A 19,850-nucleotide genomic window follows, 5' to 3' on the forward strand; every position below is an offset into this window, starting at 1 on the left:
CATGCAAGAGATTGGCCCCCTTTTCTGATAATTTTTCACACTTTCATGCTTCCTTGCAAAAAAATCATTTTCATACTGAAAATAATGTGCCTCATTACAATTTATTTTGTGCAAAATGTATTGTCTGTACAAAAAAATTGTATAGCCAAGATGTGTGTGATTTCAAGTGCAAAAATAAAACTCATGGTAGTTGGCCTTTTTTCAGTTGTGTAGCCTGATGTGTTAAGAAATATTTTTTTGTTGAGGCCAAGAAATTTGCAATAATTATTAATATTCCTAGTTGCTATTAATGCCAACAATGCCATTATTGGTTGTTTACCTGCCTCTAGCACTGAGATTTCCAAAATAACTGATAACATGCAACTGTCTGCATCATATGATGTTTATCTACACCAATATATGGAACACTAATTTATTGGCTGTTTCACTCTGCTAAAAAAGGAAAAAAACTATTTGTAATGTGCAGCTGGAAAGCTAAATAACTGATAAAGCCAAATAGAAGATAGTAATACGGTATTGCCTTGGGATATTAGCATTGCTTGCTAATATAAAAGGTAAAACAACATAATGTATCATAAAGAGACTCATTGGGAGATTAGCTGGATATTACTTTGCTGATAAATATTGAAGATACATTTTTATCAGGATATGATTAAAAACAGTGAATATAAAGCCTGATAACTGATTAATGAGAAAGCTTGATTGCCCTGAAACCCAAAATCTATTTGTTAAATTGTATTTCAAACTATTTATTTATATTTAAAAATCTATATTATCTACTCCTCTCCCCGTTTCTTAAAACATTTGTTTTGGTAATCTTGTATGAACAAAAATAATCTTCCTTAAGCTAGTACCCATCATTGACTACAAAGCCAGTTACTGTATATACTCGAGTATAAGCCTAGTTTTTCAGCCCTTTTTTAAGACTGAAAAAGCCCCCCTCGGATTATACTCGGGTGAGGGTCCTGGTTGGCTTGTATTGGGTCAGCTTATACTCGAGAATATATGGAACATTTATTATTTTTCTCTATTATTATTGCTACTATTACATTTATTTTACTCTATTTTTTATTATTAATACATTTATTATTTCACTCTGATCTTATTATTATTATTACATATATTATTTTACTCTATTATTGTTAAAAGGATACATAAGCACTTTTACATTGAAGAAGATGAGAATAATGATTTAATCAGAATTGGACAGTCTTATTTTAAATTTGAGCTTTATGTAAATACTAGCTGTGCCCGGCTACGCGTTGCTGTGGCGAAGTATGGTGGTATGGGAAATAAAGAATTGAGGATTTGGTGGTAGTTAAGGTAAAGGGTAAAGGTTTTCCCCTGTTATTAAGTCCAGTCGTGTCTGACTCTGGGGGTTGGTGCTCATCTCGATTTCTAAGCTGAAGAGCTTGCGTTGTCCGCAGACTCCTCCAAGGTCATGTGGCATGACTGCATGGAGCGCCGTTACCTTCCTGCCAGAGGAGTACCTATTGATCTATTCACATTTGCATGTTTTAGAACTTCTGAGTTGGCAGAAGCTGGGGTAACAGTGGGGGCTGACCCTGCTCCCCCAATTTGAACCTGCGACCTTTCTGTCCACAATTTCAGTAGCTTAGCGCTTTAACATGCTGCGCCATCAGGGGGATATTATTTCCTAAAGCTTGTGAGTATACAATATTTCTGATAGTTGGTTTTTTTTGTCTGTTAGAGGCAAGTATGAATGTTGCAATTAGCCAAAATGATTAGCATGTAATGGCCTTGCAGCTTTAAAGCCTGGTTGCTTCCTCCCTGAGGGAATTTTTTGTTGGGAGGCGTTAGCTGGCCCCGATTGTTTCCTGTCCGGAATTCCCTTGTTTTCAGAGTGTTGTTCTTGGCGATATTTTATGGGCTTCTACTGTGTGTGTAGATGAAGAAGTACCCATATGCAGTGCTTGAGCGCACACATTAAAAAAAATGTTGTGGATTTGCCAGACTTTGGTGATGGGAATACGTTGTTGGGAGGTGTTAGCTGGGTCTGACTGTTTCCTGTCTGGAATTCCCCTGTTTTCAGTGTTGTTCTTTATTCAGTGTTCTGATTTTAGAGATTGTATTGTTCTGTTTTATTATATCCCAGTAATTTTTATATATTCTGATTTTAGTGTTTTTGAATACTTGGATCCAGATTGTGTTCATTTTCACAGTTCACAGCAACACAGTAATAATAATAATAATAATAATAATAATAATAATAATAATGATGATGATGATGACTTTGGTAATACACACTGCTTTTCACCCTTCTCAGCTTCCTTTCTGGAAGAATGGTTTCTTGGGAGGTGTTAGCTGGCCCTGATTGTTTCCTTTCTGGAATTCCCGATTTCCCTGCTTTCAGAGTGTTGCTCTGTATTTACTGTCCTGGTTTTAGAGATTATATTGTTCTGTATTATTTTACCACAGTAATTATTTCTTATTACAGTAGAATCTCACTTATCCAACATTCGCTTATCCAATGTTCTGGATTATCCAACACAGTGTGCCTTTTAGTAGTCAGTGTTTTTGTAGTCAATGTTTTAAATTCATTGCGATATTTTGGTGCTAAATTTGTAAATACAGTAATTACTACATAGCATTACTGCGCATTGAACTACGTTTCTGTCAAATTTGTTGTATAACATGATGTTTTGGTGCTTAATTTGTAAAATCATTACCTAATTTGATGTTTAATAGGCTTTTCCTGAATCCCTTCTTATTATCCAACATATTCACTTATCCAACGTTCTGCCAGGGTGTTTATTTTGGATAAGTGAGACTCTACTGTATATTTATAATCTTATATTATCTGCTTAGAACTGGATTATATGAGGCCCCTTCTACACAGCTGTATAAAATACACACTGAAGTGGATTATATGGCAGTGTGGACTCAAGATAATCCAGTTCAAAGCAGATAATATAAGATTATAAATGGGTTATATAGCTGTGTGGGAAGGGCCTTGAGTCTACACTGCCATATAATCCAGTTCAAATCAGATAATCTGTATTTTATAGGCAGTGGGGAAGAAGCCTGATTGAAGAGACCTGGGCTAAGTGGATTGCTGGGAGACCAAGTGGGTGGAGCTTAGCCTTCTAACTGGCAGCAATTGTATAAAAACAATTATTCCTCTCTCTCTAATTAGGACTTCATTTTACTTTTATTTTTGTTGTTGGAACCTAGGGGCAAGGCCACTGGGTTCTTTTGCCAAGTTTCGTGGTTCTGGGGCATTTAGTTTTGTTGTTTACTTCTAGGCGCAAATTTCATTACCAAAAACATTTAACCTACTGATGCCTCAATTAATGTAATTTTATTGGTATCTATTTTTATATTTCTGCAATTTACCACTCTCGGCTTATACTTGAGTCAATGTTTTCCCAGTTTTTTTGTGGTAAAATTAGGTGCCTCGGCTTATATTCGGGTCGGCTTGAGTATATACTTGAGTATATACGGTATCTAGATTTCAACCACACCATATTATTCTGGAAATCAGCTTGTTGTCTAATGCACTGCTTCTTAAACCATGAGACCCGACCCCCTAGTTCAATGTTGAGGTCACAAATATTTGGCAACTCTAAAATGTTTCTGAATACCACCTAGTGACTATTTTAGACATTTACATCTGTTAGTAACAACATCAATGTTAACAGTGGGCTCTGCAGAAAATGCCTCAGCTGTACCTAACAAAGAGGAAAAATCAGCCTGTTTAGCAAGCCTTGAACATGCTGATTTATTATCAGGAAATCTTTAATTTTTATATCTACTTTATATAGTTATGTACCCAGAGTTACATAAAATTTTATCAGGCAGAAAGAGGTTGTGAGTGAAAAAGTTTTAGAAGCTTTGGTCTAATTTACCTGGCTTAATGAAGTGGTCCTTACATATACATCTCCCATTGTGGCACATTTTGGGAGTTTATCATCATTTGTGCACCATGGTCTCCAAATAAGCTATGAATGTTGAAAGTCAGAATCATGCAAATAATCTTCTATCAGGTAAACTATAGATGTGATTGAACTAACATGAATAGATTTGTATTTCTGGAGCAAAAGACATTCAACTTTCTCCTCCTCATAGTATGGTATATGCATGAATTGCTTTTCTCTGACTATTAATACTTACCGTTATAGAGTGAAGCTTGGATTCATCTGGATATAGATGTATGGAATTTAATTTCTATAAACATTCTCACTGAAGGAATACCACTCCAATGTGAATTAATATGGACCTTGAAATCTAATACTAACATTGCATTGTTTTCATGAAGATGAACTATAAAGAATAGCTTTATATGTGATAAGGTGCATTATGAATAAGCTGGGAGTGATAAATGTACCAAAAGAAATTCTTCATGATCAAATGCAGTATTTTTAGGAAATTGTGCTGCCACATATTGATTTATTTCTTGTAATATCTGTTACAGCTTCTGAATGAATTTCACAGCCCCTTGATCCAGTTGTGGAGGCATACAGTGATTGTATATGTACATGTGTTGTTTAGGGCAATTATCATCATCAAACCTTCTGGAATTTGCTATTTTGCTGATGGAAGTCACTGATACATATATTCACATTAAAATTTCCATCATGATATATGCAAACATTGAAGTGCTATTCTGTTTCTTTTAAATGATGATTGAAAACTTTGAAATAGATGTGGTTGTATAAATGAACTCTTTCCTTGAGAGACATTGTAGGGTACTGATTAGAGCATTTGATTGCAACTCAGGAGATCAGAGTCTTAATCCCTACTCAGTCCTAGACCTTGAGAAGATCATTCTGCAGCCTCGGAGAAAGGCAAAGGCAACTCCCTCCAAACAAATTCTGTCAAGAAAAACCCATGATATGCTCACCTTAGGGTTGCCATAAGTCAGAAACAGCTTGAAGACATGCACCATGTATCCTCTGTTCTTCTTAATTATTCTACCCTGTATCTCTAGTGAGATGCAATCAATAAAATATTTAAAAACAATTTCAGAATAATCTAAGCTATTCAAAACAATTCATGGTCATTATGCAATAGAATTAGATCCATGATCCAGTAAACTAAAACCAGGCTTTGATCATTGAGCTCCAAGTGTCTGAAGAGTTAGCTAAGTTTCAGTGGCACCAAAATAAGATCAATGTCTATATCAGTTGGACCTCTAAGGGTGCATCTACTCTATCCTCTAGAATTAATGCAGTTTGATATCACTTTAACTTTTATGACTCAATGCTACAGAATCATGGAAGCTGTAATTTCCCAGGACTCTTTCTCTAGGAAATAGTGCTGGTACCTAACGTTGTGTCCTGGCAGTTAAGGTGGTGCCAAACTTCATTAATTCTACAATGTAGACATATTAGCTGCAGGATTCTGAGAGTCATGGTATCAAGGAATTAACTTTTCCAACATCTGGTTCTCCCTGTCAGCAGAGAATTAAAGAAGTCCTTCCATTTCATTTCAGACATTTTTGTGTGTTGCTTCCGGATAATATTCAGTGAAGATATTTGGGTGACTGGATGGCATGTTTCTTCTCTGCTAGCTTTAAATGGGTTTGGTTGGCTACTTGTGTTTTTAAAGTTCATTATATGTTTCTTTCAGGTTTGGGATGCTGTGGATCAAGGTTGTTGTTTAAAAACATACCATCACCACACTGGTGCCGTCCGAGCTGTTCAGTGGTCTCCATGTGGAAGCCGTTTTATCACTGGAGGCTTTGACAATATGCTTCATGCTATAGACATTGAAACAGGTAAATAAATTTTGGTATTGTCATCTGTTTCTCTCCCTCTCTTTTATTCACACCTTTTTTTTTCCTCTGCAGCATTTTTACAGTAGCATCAACAATGTAGAAGATATAGATGTCCAGAACTGTAAGATATAGGGGAAAAGGTTATGGATGTTATTTAATCTGTGCTAGAACGCTAATTCTGAAAATTGATTTGGATCTTAAGATATATTGTTAAGTTGTTAGCCTTTTATGGGAGTTTCTGAAATGGGAGAGCATTGTTGTGTGAGTCCCATTTGCAAACTGTGGCTTGTTTAAGAGATATTGATTCATATAATGGGACTTTCATGTAATTCCAGCCAAGCTGAAAAATTGCTAGGTTCCATGGACACTGAGGAAGGCTATCAAGTTAAAATAACTGGCTGTCAAAAGTAACCTTTTTCCCATTTGAAAGTAATGGTCAAAGTAGATGTGATGCTAAATCTATCTCAAACATATTTTTAAATGTAATTGTGTCATATTTGGATGCGGCTGATACCAAATGGGACAAAGTCAGCATGGAGAGGAAGTTTTACCCTTACCTTCTTTGCTCTTGGGGCCCCTGGTGGCACAGTGTGTTAAAGCGCTGAGCTGCTGAACTTGCGGACCAAAAGGTCCCATGTTCAAATCCTAGGAGCAGAATGAGCGGAATGAGCGCCTGCTGTTAGCTCCAGCTCCTGCCAACCTAGCAGTTCAAAAACATGCAAATGTGAGTAGATCAATAGGTACTGCTCCGGCGGGAAGGTAACAGCGCTCCATGCAGTCATGCTGGCCACATAACCTTGGAGGTGTCTATGGGCAACCCCCAGAGTCGGTCATGACTGGACTTAACGTCAGGGGAAAACCTTTACCTTACTTTTCTTTGGTCTTAAGCTGGTAAATTTGTATTGTTAGGAAACCTCCATTGACACAAATAGGGGTCTTCTTCTAAAGACTTATTAGATGCAGAAGGATTTTCTTAGGAAACAGAAGGGAAAGAAATTGTTAATTTTCCTCCTTGTGTCTTCTTTGATCCTGTTAGTTATCAGGTCCCAACTGATCCAATTTGTATTTTAGATAAAATGATGAACTGCAATGACACATTTAATATCTTGGATGTTTTGGTTCTAAATTCTATTGAAAGACATCTTCTTTCTGATCAAGATTGTTAAGGACTGATGTGTAAGCATTTAACTGATCAGTTGAATTTTCTAGAATGTTGCTTCTAATCTTTCTGAATGTCTGTCTCTTTATTACTTCTTAATATTTTGAACGAATGTCTCTAATACGAGCCTAACTGTCATATTAGTGCTTTGGTCTTTAAATGATTTCTTCATTAACCGGATTTTTCAAAGGATTAACCATGCTAATCTGTTTCAGTATATAAAAGGGGGAAAGAAAGGATTCTTGTGACACCTTTCAAACTAACCAAAGTATTCAATGTACAATGTACATAACCTTCGTTTAATTTGTGGAGCATTTGTACTTTAAATGCTCACCATATTTAAAGTACTGCATATAAAACCGCCTTCGAGCTATGTGCATAAGGTGTATACAAAATATAAACAAATGTTATGTTTAGACTCAGGTTCCATCTTCAAAATCCAATAAGCTAAATCCAGACAAGACAGAGGTCCTCCTGGTCAGTCACAAGGCCAATCAGGATATAGCGTGGCAGTCTGTGCTTGACAGGGTTACACTCCCCCTGAGGACATAGGTCCGTGGTCTGGGGGTCCTTCTGGATTCAACGCTGATGCTTGATGCTCAGGTGTCCGTGGTGGCTTGGAGGGCTTTCTCACAGTTAAAACTTGTATGCCAGCTGCAAGCATACCCTGAGAAGCCTGACTTGGCCATGGTTGTTTATGCCTTAGTTACATCCAGGTTGGATTACTGTAATGAACTCTACGTGGGACTGCCTTTGAAGACGGCCTGGAAATTGCAACTGGTTCAAAGATCAGCAGCCAGGTTACTAACTGGAGCTAATTATAGGAAGCGCACAACATCCCTATTAAATCAGCTCACTGGCTGCCAATAACTTTCCGCTCCCAATTGAAATTGCAGATTATGACCTATAAAGCCTTAAACAATTCAGGTCCTGCTTATCTTCAAGACCGCATCTCCCCCTATGAACTGGCGTGAGAGGAGGAGAGGCCCTCCTCTCACTCCTGCCACCATCACAAGTGCAGTTTGTCAGGATGAGAGAAAGGGCCTTCTCGGTGGTGGCCTCCTGGCTTTGGAACTCCCTTCCACGGGAAATCAGACAAGCCCCAACATTGTCCACCTTTCATAGGTACTTGAAAACTTGGTTGTTTCAGCTTGCTTTTGACAACTTCTAGTCCCTAGTCACAAATGTTCAGTTCCTAGGTTCCACAAAATATGCTACTTTCTTCATTTTATCCAATACACGGTCCTATCTATGCTGCTTGCACTATCCCATGCCTAGCCCTTGTATTTCCCGATCACACCCATTGTACTACGGTAACTGGTTTCGCTGAGTATTTGTGTTTTTAACAGTTTTGTTATTTTTTAATGATGTTTTTGCTTGATGGATTGTTTGTATTTGTGTCTATGGGTACTTTGTCCCATATGTAAGCCACCCGAGTCCTGTTTGGGAGATGATGGCGAGGTATAAGAATAAGGTTGTTGTTGTTGTTGTTGTTGTTGTTATTTTAGTATATTCTTGGATTTTGTTGCTGTTAATTGACAGTCCATGGAGTCTACAAAACTCTCATTCAGAACCCTATTTTAGATTATTTGGTTTTCTTGTTCCTTTGCATTACCTTAAATGGTGTATTCAGGGAATAGTACGACGTATTTATCATCTGTCGCCTGATTTTTAATTGGGTTATTAGAAATTAATATATAGTTGCCTGTTCTGGGTCTTACTGGATTTGTTTTTGTTATCTTGGGGTTTTTTAAACAGCATTTTCTGTTTCATTATGGTAATTTGAAGGTTTTATTGATATTTACTTTGTAGTTTATTTTATTGCATTTGTAAGCTGGCATTTGTATACAGTTAAATCTTTCGTAATAAAGTAGATGTTCCTGGACATAATTCCTTTGAAGGAAACTTTGGCACTGAGGCATAAATTACATGGAACTTGACTAAGTTCCTACACCACCTCACAAAAAAGGCAGTTCAGCATGTTTCAGCAGGCTTTTTATTCACAGCTAATGATATGAATGTGTGAAGTGAACTAATCAGCATAGGCCAAGCTTCTTCTGAAGACTGCTTCTTCCAAAATGCAGCCAAGGATTATTAAAATTTTCTTTTACCAGCCTCCATTTTCCTTATGATTTCTGTTTTGGTAGTCAAACTTATAGATCTATGTTTTAAAAAACATATTAGGGGTGGCTGGTGAGGCGGGCTTATTTGCACTCCCTTTTTATCTGTTTTGCTGTTCACACATGTTCAGCAAGAGGTTCTGGAGGCTGCTGCTGCTTACTTTGCCTGTTGTAAGGTTAGAGTACATGTGTCAACAGTAGATTCAGCTAAACTGAAATACCACTCTTTCCCAGCTGAAGCTTTATTGTATTGTTTACTGAAGACACATTCCTACAAATCAACACTGAAAGTCTGTGTTTCTCCAATCCTCCTTTGTCATCCTACCAGTGTTGACAAAAACATCTAGCTGGACAGAAAACTAGGAGAAAAAAAGTGTCCATGTAAAAGCCTGGTAGAAAGAAACTAGTAAAAAATGCATTATTGTGTATTCTTTTCACACTGTATGTTGTTAATTATTTAATTTAAAATGAATTTTTAAAAAGAAAAAAAGAACTTGTCAGAGGCATTTTTCACCGAAGTATGCATGTATTATTGTATTTACAAGTTACTTAGTGTACTCAGCATACAAAAGGAAAAGCTGTGAGATAAAAATCTTTAGAATCAACATTCAGGCAGATATTCTGAAACCATTCAGATGTGGTTGTACTTCAACTCCCAATCATCCTAGATAGCATAGTCAATGTGATGGATATGGGTAGTTTTACGTTTTGGCTGTTTACACAATCTCCATCCCTATTCTAAAGGAAGATTTAAATGTGTTGTCGAAGGCTTTCATGGCCGGGATAACAGGGTTGTTGTATGTCTTTCGGGCTGTGTGGCCATGTTCCAGAAGCATTCTCTCCTGACGTTTCGCCCACATCTATGGCAGGCATCCTCAGAGGATGCCTGCCATAGATGTGGGCGAAACGTCAGGAGAGAATGCTTCTGGAACATGGCCACACAGCCCGAAAGACATACAACAACCCTGAAGATTTAAATATTTCAACTGATGGTTCATGCCACCTCTTAAAACAGATTATTTGTGGGGAAGGGAACAGACACCTACAGTTCTATTTGTATAATTTTGTCTTTCAGCTACCATCTGAAGGAGTTATATTTTTGTCCTGAAAGCTGAGAGTTCAACATTACTGTTCTTGATTTACTGGCTGTGTTGTAGTGCTGCAGACATTTGAACATGTGGTCAGTGACCAATTTGTCCAGATCGCTATGGGCAATAATAGTATAATGCAGTATATAAACTAGCAATATGGCACTTGGTCAGCACCACTCTTTCTTTAATGCTGTGCTTCTGGAACTAGTGTCCCATCAGATATATACCTTGTAATGAAGGGGAGGAAATGTAACTGCACAAACATTCAATCATTCTGGTTCAGCACCCCACAAATGACATTTTTCCAGCTTGAGTGTATTAAATATAGATTTATTTGTGCCACTTCATAATACACACTGTGCCTGTTATTGTTGCAGAGGAGATTATGGGACTTGATCAATTGGGATGTTAGCCATTTGGAATAGCCTCTTTTTGTATCCATGTCCCCCTATACCTCTCTTCACAATGGTATTTTCAACAATTTAGAAGGACGAGACTTCAGTATATTTTGGTGACACCATGGTAACACCATAGTAGCCATAGTTTTCTCACTTCATGTCAGCACAAATTGACTTCTGGATTGTTCAGAGGTACTAACTCAAGTCAGCAGGGAGAAAAAATAAAGATTTTCAACCTGGATAATCCTTCTGAATCAGTGATCCTGCAGGAAATGTTGACCACATGTGCTACTGCTTGGAAACTTAATACTTCTAAGTCTTACAGTTGCAAGTGGCATGCCCTCTTTCAGCTTCGGGAATAAATTTCTTCCTCTATAATAATATTTTAAAATCAGCCATCACCAGTGTTTTTTATGTCTTCATTTCAATCCTCATGTTGGTTTATGTAATGGAGTTATCTGCCTATTCTTCTTGTAGTGATGCCCCATTTGGTTTGTTCACTTCCAGATTAAGAAAGTTTAAAAATGTCTGAAGAATGTATGTTTTCCCTCCATTACCATTTTAGAGTTCATTTGTTGTTCTGACAGTTTGTCAGACAGTCATTTGAACCCATTGTGACAGTGAACTTCTAACTGTTTACACATAACGTTATCTTCTTTGCAGACATAATATTAGCCAAATAAGTTAGTGAAGTGTATGGACAAATTCTCAGTTCTTGCTTTTTTATAAAGACGAAGTACACACAGAGTAGAATCTGATATGACTTTTCTGCATAAGGTGGTATTGGCATTTTACCTGTAACAGGACATCATACTTCTCACTCTCTTTTAGCAAGCAGTTTTTAACCTGAATAAGACTGCATATGCTGAACATTTGTAAAGATTTGGTATATTATTACCTCTTAAAACAGTGCAATTACCACACAATGCAATTCCTGTAGTTTCTATGCCTCTTCATATTTGGTGGGAATCCCAGAAAGGGCAAGTCCCTTCTCTGAACCTACTCCCAACTTGTCTTTATTTTTTTAAGTGAGGCGCCCAGAACGGAATGCAATACTTCAGATGTAGTCTAGCTAACACAGAATATAATGCAACTACAGTCAGTCCTCCACATTTGTGGAAATTAGGGCAGAGAATCTCCACAAAAGTGTGTAAAACTTGAGTATCTCTTGGTATGGGACAGGGCTGGCAGGTGTGGAAGTTGCTGCTGTGTCTTCCCCAAAGCCATGGGGAGTGGAGTAGGGGTGATTTCTGTTCCCTTCCTCACCTCGCAGGCACTTGGTGCAATGCAGCTGGGTTGCCCTTGGCTCCATTGACCAAACAAGAAGACAGAGATGCCTTACTTGGTAGAGAGAGTCACATGGATCCATGTAGACAAGCTGCCTACATATCTTTTGACTGAACCAGCAGGCAGAGACTCATTTCTTAGCTGAGAGAAGTGTTTGGCTCAACATAGTCAGGTTTGCCAGCCAGATTTGGTCCCCAGGGAAGTGGGTTGGACATAAAAATCTAAAAGAGAGAATCTGAGAACACATTTATTTATAGGCTGTGTATACTTTATTTGGAACTCGAATTCAGTGCTTAACTGATAAAATGATAAACATTAACAACAGCATGTGGTAAAAAAAAGAGTTGGGAACAAAATGTTTTCACATGCAGAAGGTCAATAGTAGCCTAATGTAGAAGGACTTTGCAATCACAAGTACTTTATAAGCAAAGCACTTCCCAAATGGAAGCTGTTCATTGTACACAAGCACAAGTACAGTAGAGTCTCACTAATCCAAGCCTCGCTTATCCAAGCCTCTGGATAATCCAAGCCGTTTTTGTAGTCAATGTTTTCAATATATCGTGATATTTTGGTGCTAAATTCGTAAATACAGTAATTACTACGTAGCATTACTCCGTATTGAACTGCTTTTTCTGTCAAATTTGTTGTATAACATGAAGTTTTGGTGCTTAATTTGTAAAATCATAACCTAATTTGATGTTTAATAGGCTTTTTCTTAATCTCTCCTTATTATCCAAGATATTCGCTTATCCAAGCTTCTGCCGGCCCGTTTAGCTTGGATTAGTGAGACTCTACTGTACCTTAGAAAACCACCCTACACTGTCATCAGATCAGGGCTACAATGTTCATATGGAATGAGAAAACGTGAGAGTGAGGGACCCCATTTCTGCAGTTTTCCATTCCCTTCAATTTTCTCTTGAATATAGCACATGTGTTTTATTTCCACATGTTCAGCACACTATTTGCCTTTATTGCTTCAATTTTAAATTAATTTTCAATTTTTTCCAGATTGTTTTTCAGCATCTCATTCTCCTTACTTGGCTGAGAGAGGTGAATGGCTTCATGTAGCTGGGCTTCCTTTACCTTTCTCAGCCAAGCAAGGAGTCTCTATCTCCTTGCTCAGCTGAGCGAGACGTAGACAGCCCAGTTGCGTTGAGCCAAGCACTTATCTTGACCAAAAAAAGGAGTATCCATCTCCTTGTTCAGTTGAAAGAAGCATGGTAACCTGGTTTCATGGAGCCATGTGCTTTTGTCTGCTGAGGTGACTTTTTGTGACAAAGGAAGGAGTGTCTATATACTCTTATAGCCAAGAGAGCCTGAGATGGTGGAGATACATGAACTGGAATCAGAAGAGGCAAAGAAAATGGTGGCAAGCTGGTCATAGCCAAGGCAGATGCTGCTGGCCAACTGGTAGCAGCAACCCTCCCATCCTCCTCATCTCTGGCGAGGGGGGCAGTCCTGTGTCCTCCTATTCATAAAACCCAGGACATTGTAAGATCTTATGTATCCTCCGTCTTCTGCACACGACAAATGCCTGGGACCAGCGAAGATAAAGACAGATTTAAGGTACCTTGTCAGGCAGGAAGGAAGGAAAGAAGAAGGGAAGAAGGGAGACAGAAAGTTTGGCAGTGGTGCTGCCCCTCCCTCTCCACTCTCCCCCTTGTTGCCTTGCCTAAGGAAGGATTTTGGCATATCCTTCCAAGTTTCTTTCATACCTGTAAACTTATATTTTATTTCACTAGGACTTCACACTTTCCCCCAAAACTCTGTGTATTGGCATATAGACTTCTAAAGCCTTATTATTAATTTTTTTAACCACAGTAGTCACATCCCTGTTCATCAAATTTCTTCCTGATGCTCTCACAGGGAAGTTTGTAATCTCCAATTTGTAGAAGTCACAGATGCCATGTAGGAGAGAAATGTGCTATTTACCTGTAACTCTGGTTCCTCATATGGTCATTCATGAACTCCTACAACTCTCAAGGGCTTGCTTATACAGTAGAGTCTCACTTATCCAACATAAACGGGCTGGCAGAACGTTGGATAAGCGAATATCTTGGATAATAAAGAGAGATTAAGGAGAAGCCTATTAAACATCAAATTAGGTTATGATTTTACAAATTAAGCACCAAAACATCATGTTATACAACAAATTTGACAGAAAAAGTAGTTCAATACGCAGGAATGTTATGTTGTAATTATTGTATTTACGAATTTAGCACCAAAATATCACGATATATTGAAAATATTGACTGCAAAAATGCGTTGGATAAACCAGAACGTTGGATACGTTGGCTCGGGCTGTGGCGCAGGCTGGAGAGCAGCTGTGATGAATCACTGCAATGAATCACTCTGACCAGGAGGTCATGAGTTCGAGGCCCGCTCGGAGCCATGGTAAAAGGCATTGAATGTTTGCCAATATGTGTAATGTGATCCGCCCTGAGTCCCCTTTGGGGTGAGAAGGGTGGAATATAAATGCTGTAAATAAATAAATAAATAAATAAATAAATAAATAAGTGAGTGTTGGATAAGTGAGACTGTATTTGCACCTTTGTTTATTTGAAAACTCAGAACTTAGGGAAATTGGAGAGAGTGGTACTGACATACATGTTGAACAAGGTGGGTCTCCTTCTAAACATTTACATAGCTCACCTTGATACAGGCATAGGAACAATCCTTTTTTGTGTGTTCAGATGGCCACTTGAAGAATCACAGTTAAATGATAAGCAAACTCTCTTTTTTGTTACAAGTTTTAATTTAAAAAGAGAGAGAAAAGGAGGATGAAGGATCAACAATTGTTGGCTGTCCTAACTGACCCATGAAAATACCACCTTACATGTAAACCCTCTTTGGGTTACTGGGTGAAAATCTTTCCAGGCAGTATTTTCTAAGGAGGAGAGATTTGGTTGCTGTCAGAGTAGGGCCTTTTAATAAAAGATGTAACTGTATTTTTCCTTAAAAAGCAACATTTCATACCATATTTAAAACATATTTATTTAAGCATGATTATTTTTTAGCTTTTGACATTTTACAAAATGTTGCTGTTTTCTATAATTTGGTGATCTCCTCCTCTCCATGTTTTCTTTGTATACGTGTATGTAAAAGACAAACAAGTTTGAACGAAAGAATACAAGTTTGTTCTGACACCATCTTCCACATCCCTTTCTTGTTTATCACTAACCCCAGCTTTTCTTGCAGATACATCAGTGAGCCTTTCAGCAGAAAGCAGCTTGTTACTGGAATCCAAATTGGGTGCATTCTCACTTGAAAAACATAAAGCCAGCTGTAGAGATTAGAATTGCATTATTTTACTGAATCATTTGTTCACCTCTTTCCATTCTTCTTAATTATCGCAGAACATATTTCATCATTTTTCAAATTCACTGAGATATTTTTCAGCAACATCTTTGGGGTTCTCTCTTAATTTCTCTTTTAGGCAAGATTGAGGAAAATTGTTCCTTCTTCTGCATCCGATGAGTGAGGCTTAAGGCCCAGGGACCAATTATGGCTTTCCGTTTTTAGGGTGAACTCTGCTGTTTGCCCCCCTGATCCACTGTTTTAGGGCAATATCTTAAGTACTGTTTCGTGCAGAACAATTTTCCTTATGGTAACACAAAAGGAGGCATGCAGGATTAGACCAAAGGCCTGTCTACTCCAACAGCAGCTCATGCCATGGCAAAACATTTGTTTATGGAAACCCTGGAAGCAAGACATACGTACGGTGACACCCTCCTTTTTGCCTTCCCCAGCAACTGATATTACAATCCTATAAAGCTAAATGTAGTGTAGCTGCTTTCCATGCATACCTATGCTATGCTAAACCATGTAATTCCCCTGGACCTAATATATAAGCTCTAAAGCCCATTCCCTGCATGGCTATTCCATGCCCAGTGGGGAGTTGGCAGGACTGGAGAAGTGTTTGACTAGAAACAGAAATATTACATTAGTGCTGAGATCCACTAATGTTGTCCTGGTCTCAGGACATCTAGCAACAGTGTCATAGCCAGATGCTTCTCTGATTCTCTGTGAGTGATGGAATGGCTTTGTGCGGGGAGGATTTTTGCCTAGAGATGCCATGATTAGAATCAGGGATCCCAGGTTCCTGCATGCTGAACATGTGTTCTGCTGCTGATCTTTGAAGACTATCCTTTTTGATAGGGAATGAGGAAGTACAAAAGATTCAGTTGCAGGGAAAAAAAATCTCCATATGCTCAAAGGCTCCCAGACCATTTTTTATTAAGAATTCCACCTTCATGATTCAATGAGAGATATTTATAGCTATCCAATTATTCCTGTGGTGGGTCAGTTTCCTTTAAATGAAGTAATTCACTCCTCATTAACCTTTAACACACAAGGTATTTGAAAAGTGACATATTAGTGGTGGTGGGAAAAAAAAGAAAGATGCAGATGATTGGCAAACTGAATTGAATATGATGTCAATTGTGAACCAATACTTTGGGAAAGCCTTTGCCAACTTGACATTTCCTGGATCTGTCAGATTCTCACTGTTCTAAGGCAACAATTAGGTATATTACAAATCGAGAGTCATTTCTCTAGAATTCCAAAATACTCCAAAAATGGCCAAGTGGGTGACTGAGACAGTTACATCTTTGCTTTTTGATAGTTCTGTGCACACATACTTTGTTTCCTGCACAAAATCATGAAAAAATATTGTGTATAAAATTATTTTCAGTCTGTGTGCATGAGATGTATATGGAACATCAATGAATTGCATGTTAAGACTTGGGTCTCATCTTGATGATGTCTCATTACATATGTGTATGCAAATACAGGTATTCAAAAATCTGAAAACAAAACTGAATTCCAAACCACTTTGTGGTCCTAAACATTTCACACAAGGGATGTTCAACCTCTATGGGTTTTGTGGGAGGAAAATTCCATAGCTTTAAAAGGTTTAAAAGACCCATGTAAAGTAACCTACAACAAAATATGCTTCCCACAATGTTATCAGCAGTGATAACATTATGCCATGTTCTGAAAATCCCATGGTCTGGCCACACACAAACATTTTGATCAATGAATTAATTAACAATAACTCAACTAATTAAACTGTTTATGATATTGAATTATTTTACCAATTTCAAATGTTTGACATTATTTCATTAATTTTCAAGTGTAATCTCCCAACTTCATGGAAACTCCTATAATGGTCCAGAGGAGCTAGAAAGGAAGTATGAGATCCAATTTCTTCCTCCAAATTGATCCCGGCACCTCCCAATTTTGAAGAGAATTTTCTTTCTTTCTATGCCACTTGCGATTGTTTTCTAAGAGAACTTTGCAAAATAATTAAAAGCAACAGATCCCAGTCAGAGTCAAACAGAAAATGTTAGCATACTTGAATAATACTTTGTGCAAAGCTTAAATCCTGCTGTCCTGGCATACTATAATTTTTCAATCATTTTTATCATGCTGTAACTGCTGCTAGTTACTAAAGCTCAGAAAAATCTGGCATGCTGGTATTGTTGAAAATTATAAATTTCTATGTTGGAGAATTTGCATAACAGTGAACATTTTAATTAAGCTGCCAGCACATTGTCACACATAAAACAATGCAGCTGCACCTGCAGATAACTGGGAGAGAAGGAATCTTGTTCTTTCTATGCCACAAAGGCCAGTTTGGTCTTATTAGCACAACTGTAATAATATTCTGGCATGATTTAAAGCGCTCAGTTTAGTGCACTGGAAATTACCAAACATTGGTTACAGTAGAGTACATAAATTAAATATAATGTAAACACATGCCCATGCACATATATTGAATCTAGTTTTGAGAGGGAAATATCATTAGAGCTTGCTTCATCATCTACTTCTAAGAAAATGACAAAAACAACAACAATAATATTATTTCTTAACTGCCTTTGGATTGCAGTGGGGAACAATATATTAAAATACAACATATGCAATAAGTTAAAATCAAATAACACATAATCCAGTTAGAACATCAAAGAACATATACTGTACAATCAATACAAATTAAAATAACCAGCCCATAACTTAAAATTCATAACTTAAAAATTGTAAATTTTCATTTATATGATCAAATAAAAAAACATAGAACTAGTTATCCAAAATCTGTTGTATTGAAGGTCCTGTTCTGTGTCCCATTCTGTGATGACTCATGGGCCTTGTAGTCCTGTTCCTAGTACTATTGTGGCAGACGAAGAGGAAAACATGGGGTTTTCGCCGGTTCAGCAAGAGCCGGAGTCTCTTCACCTGCAGGATGTTGATGTTTGCCCTCAAGAATTCAGCCAAACAGGCCTTGGGCAGAACTCCCCCCCCCCCCCCGTTTTCCAGGAGGGAAAATTATTCTAAAGATAGGGGAGTCAGGGAGGCTAATCGGAGAAGCCTGAGAATCGCTGCCAAACAAATGGCTGATTAGGTCTGCTTCCCTTGGGAAATTCTAAGGAGTCATGCATCTGGACAGAGTTGGGTTTCGCTTCTCGTTCTCTAGGGAAAGAGTTCTGTTGGCGGGAAAACGAGACCCAATATAGGTGTTTGGCGCGAGGGATTCTTTGCGGAGTCAATTGATCAGCTTGAGGAGAGAGATCGTGTGTGGACTTCGTAATCCCAGTTCCTTGCTTCCCGGATCAAGCTTCAAGCCTTGCCTTGTCTCACGGTTTTACCACGGACTCTGTTCATGCTTCATGTTCGTCTTGCCTCCAGTCACGGATCTAGTCAAGAATCAAGTTTATTTCCAGCCTTGTTGTCAAGCTTCATTGGACTTTAAAGACTCTGTTATTTCCCCACACTATTGCTTGGCAAAGTGTGTGTTTCGGTCAAGTGGATTAAAACTTTGAACTCTAATATCTTATATTGGACAATACATTTCTGGACTATATTTGACCTCATCTGAAAGGTCTGCTTCTGAACTATATTCTTCACTTGTTTTTATTGATTTTATATATTTCTTTAATAAAGATATTAGATAGAGACTGGCCTCTGTGTAAGGTTATTGGTGCTCTGCAGCCAGGGTCCTGACAGTTTGACTCCGCCACCTTAAGCACCAAACAACCTAAGGCCAGAATGTCTACAGGAACCGGAGCGGAGGCTCAACCACCCAGTTACACCATTTCCCAAGATGAATTCAATCGAATCCGGGACACACTCCGAACGCAGGAGGGAGAAATACGGGGCTTGAAGGAACGCGGAGCCCGTCTCCCTGCCCTAGCGCTACCAACCAAGTTTTCTGGAGAAGCCTCCAAGGTTCATGTTTTCCGTCGCCAGTGCCAGGCGTACTTAGAAGCCCGCCAAGCCGAGTTTCCCCAAGAAGATGTCAAAGTGGCGTGGATCTACAGCCTCCTAGATGGGCCTGCGGCCACTTGGGCGACGGCGCTATATGATGCGGGTTCCACGCATCTAAGCACCGCGCAAAATTTCTTGAACCACCTTAGAAAGACCTGGGGGATCGAGGACGACGAGGAGGCGGCCGGCCATAAACTCCGGCGTCTCTTCCAAGGGGACAGGCCTTTGTCCCGGTACATAGCCGAGTTCCGGGTGCTGGCTCAGAGCACCGGCTGGAACAATATAGCCCTTAGAGGACAGTTTCGCGAGGGCCTCAACATCGAGATGCAGGAAGAAATCTCTAAGGTAGATCCCCCAGGGACTCTTGAGAGACGCATCAACCAGTGTTTACGGGCCGAAGCCCTGCTTGCCAACAAAAAACAGTGGCTCCGAGGCCAGAGTGGAAGAGCCGGAGTGAAACCCCCCGCTTCTGCCAGTGTTCAGCCACGTCCAGTATGGAGATCCCCACCGCCAGCCCCAAACCCCATGGGAAGCGAGGAGGAGCCGATGCAGTTGGGCAATGTGCGCCCCAACTGGCGGCGGCGTCCTCTGCGGAGCCGGAGGCGGCCGAGGCGGCTGGAGCAAAGCCGGCGGGGGAAGCCAGTGACCGGGCGTAAAGAGGCTCGCCAACCCGGTCAAAAACCCCACTCAAGAGCCGCAAACCGGGGTCCTATTTCTCCTGGTGGTCACGCTGTGGTCAGTGAAAAAAGGACCCGTCATGATCCATGCCATGATAGACTCAGGGGCAACAAA

The 19,850-nt window shown here is 39.0% G+C and overlaps 1 protein-coding gene across 3 annotated transcripts in view; it reads left to right on the forward strand.

Moving 5' to 3' along the window:
- wdr25 (WD repeat domain 25) overlaps positions 1 to 19,850 on the forward strand; it is a 154,074-nt gene that overhangs the window by 56,440 nt on the left and 77,784 nt on the right. For all 3 annotated transcript variants that reach the window (XR_010002187.1, XM_003224852.4, XM_008116932.3), the window contains exon 3: positions 5,593 to 5,740. Coding sequence is in view for 2 of the 3 variants with exons in the window: in XM_003224852.4 (XP_003224900.1) it covers positions 5,593 to 5,740 (148 nt within the window). In the remaining variant the exon portion in view is untranslated. The remainder of the gene's footprint in view (positions 1 to 5,592; positions 5,741 to 19,850) is intronic.

Source organism: Anolis carolinensis, chromosome 1 (assembly GCF_035594765.1).
Source record: "Anolis carolinensis isolate JA03-04 chromosome 1, rAnoCar3.1.pri, whole genome shotgun sequence".
NCBI classification, from domain to species: domain Eukaryota; kingdom Metazoa; phylum Chordata; class Lepidosauria; order Squamata; family Dactyloidae; genus Anolis; species Anolis carolinensis.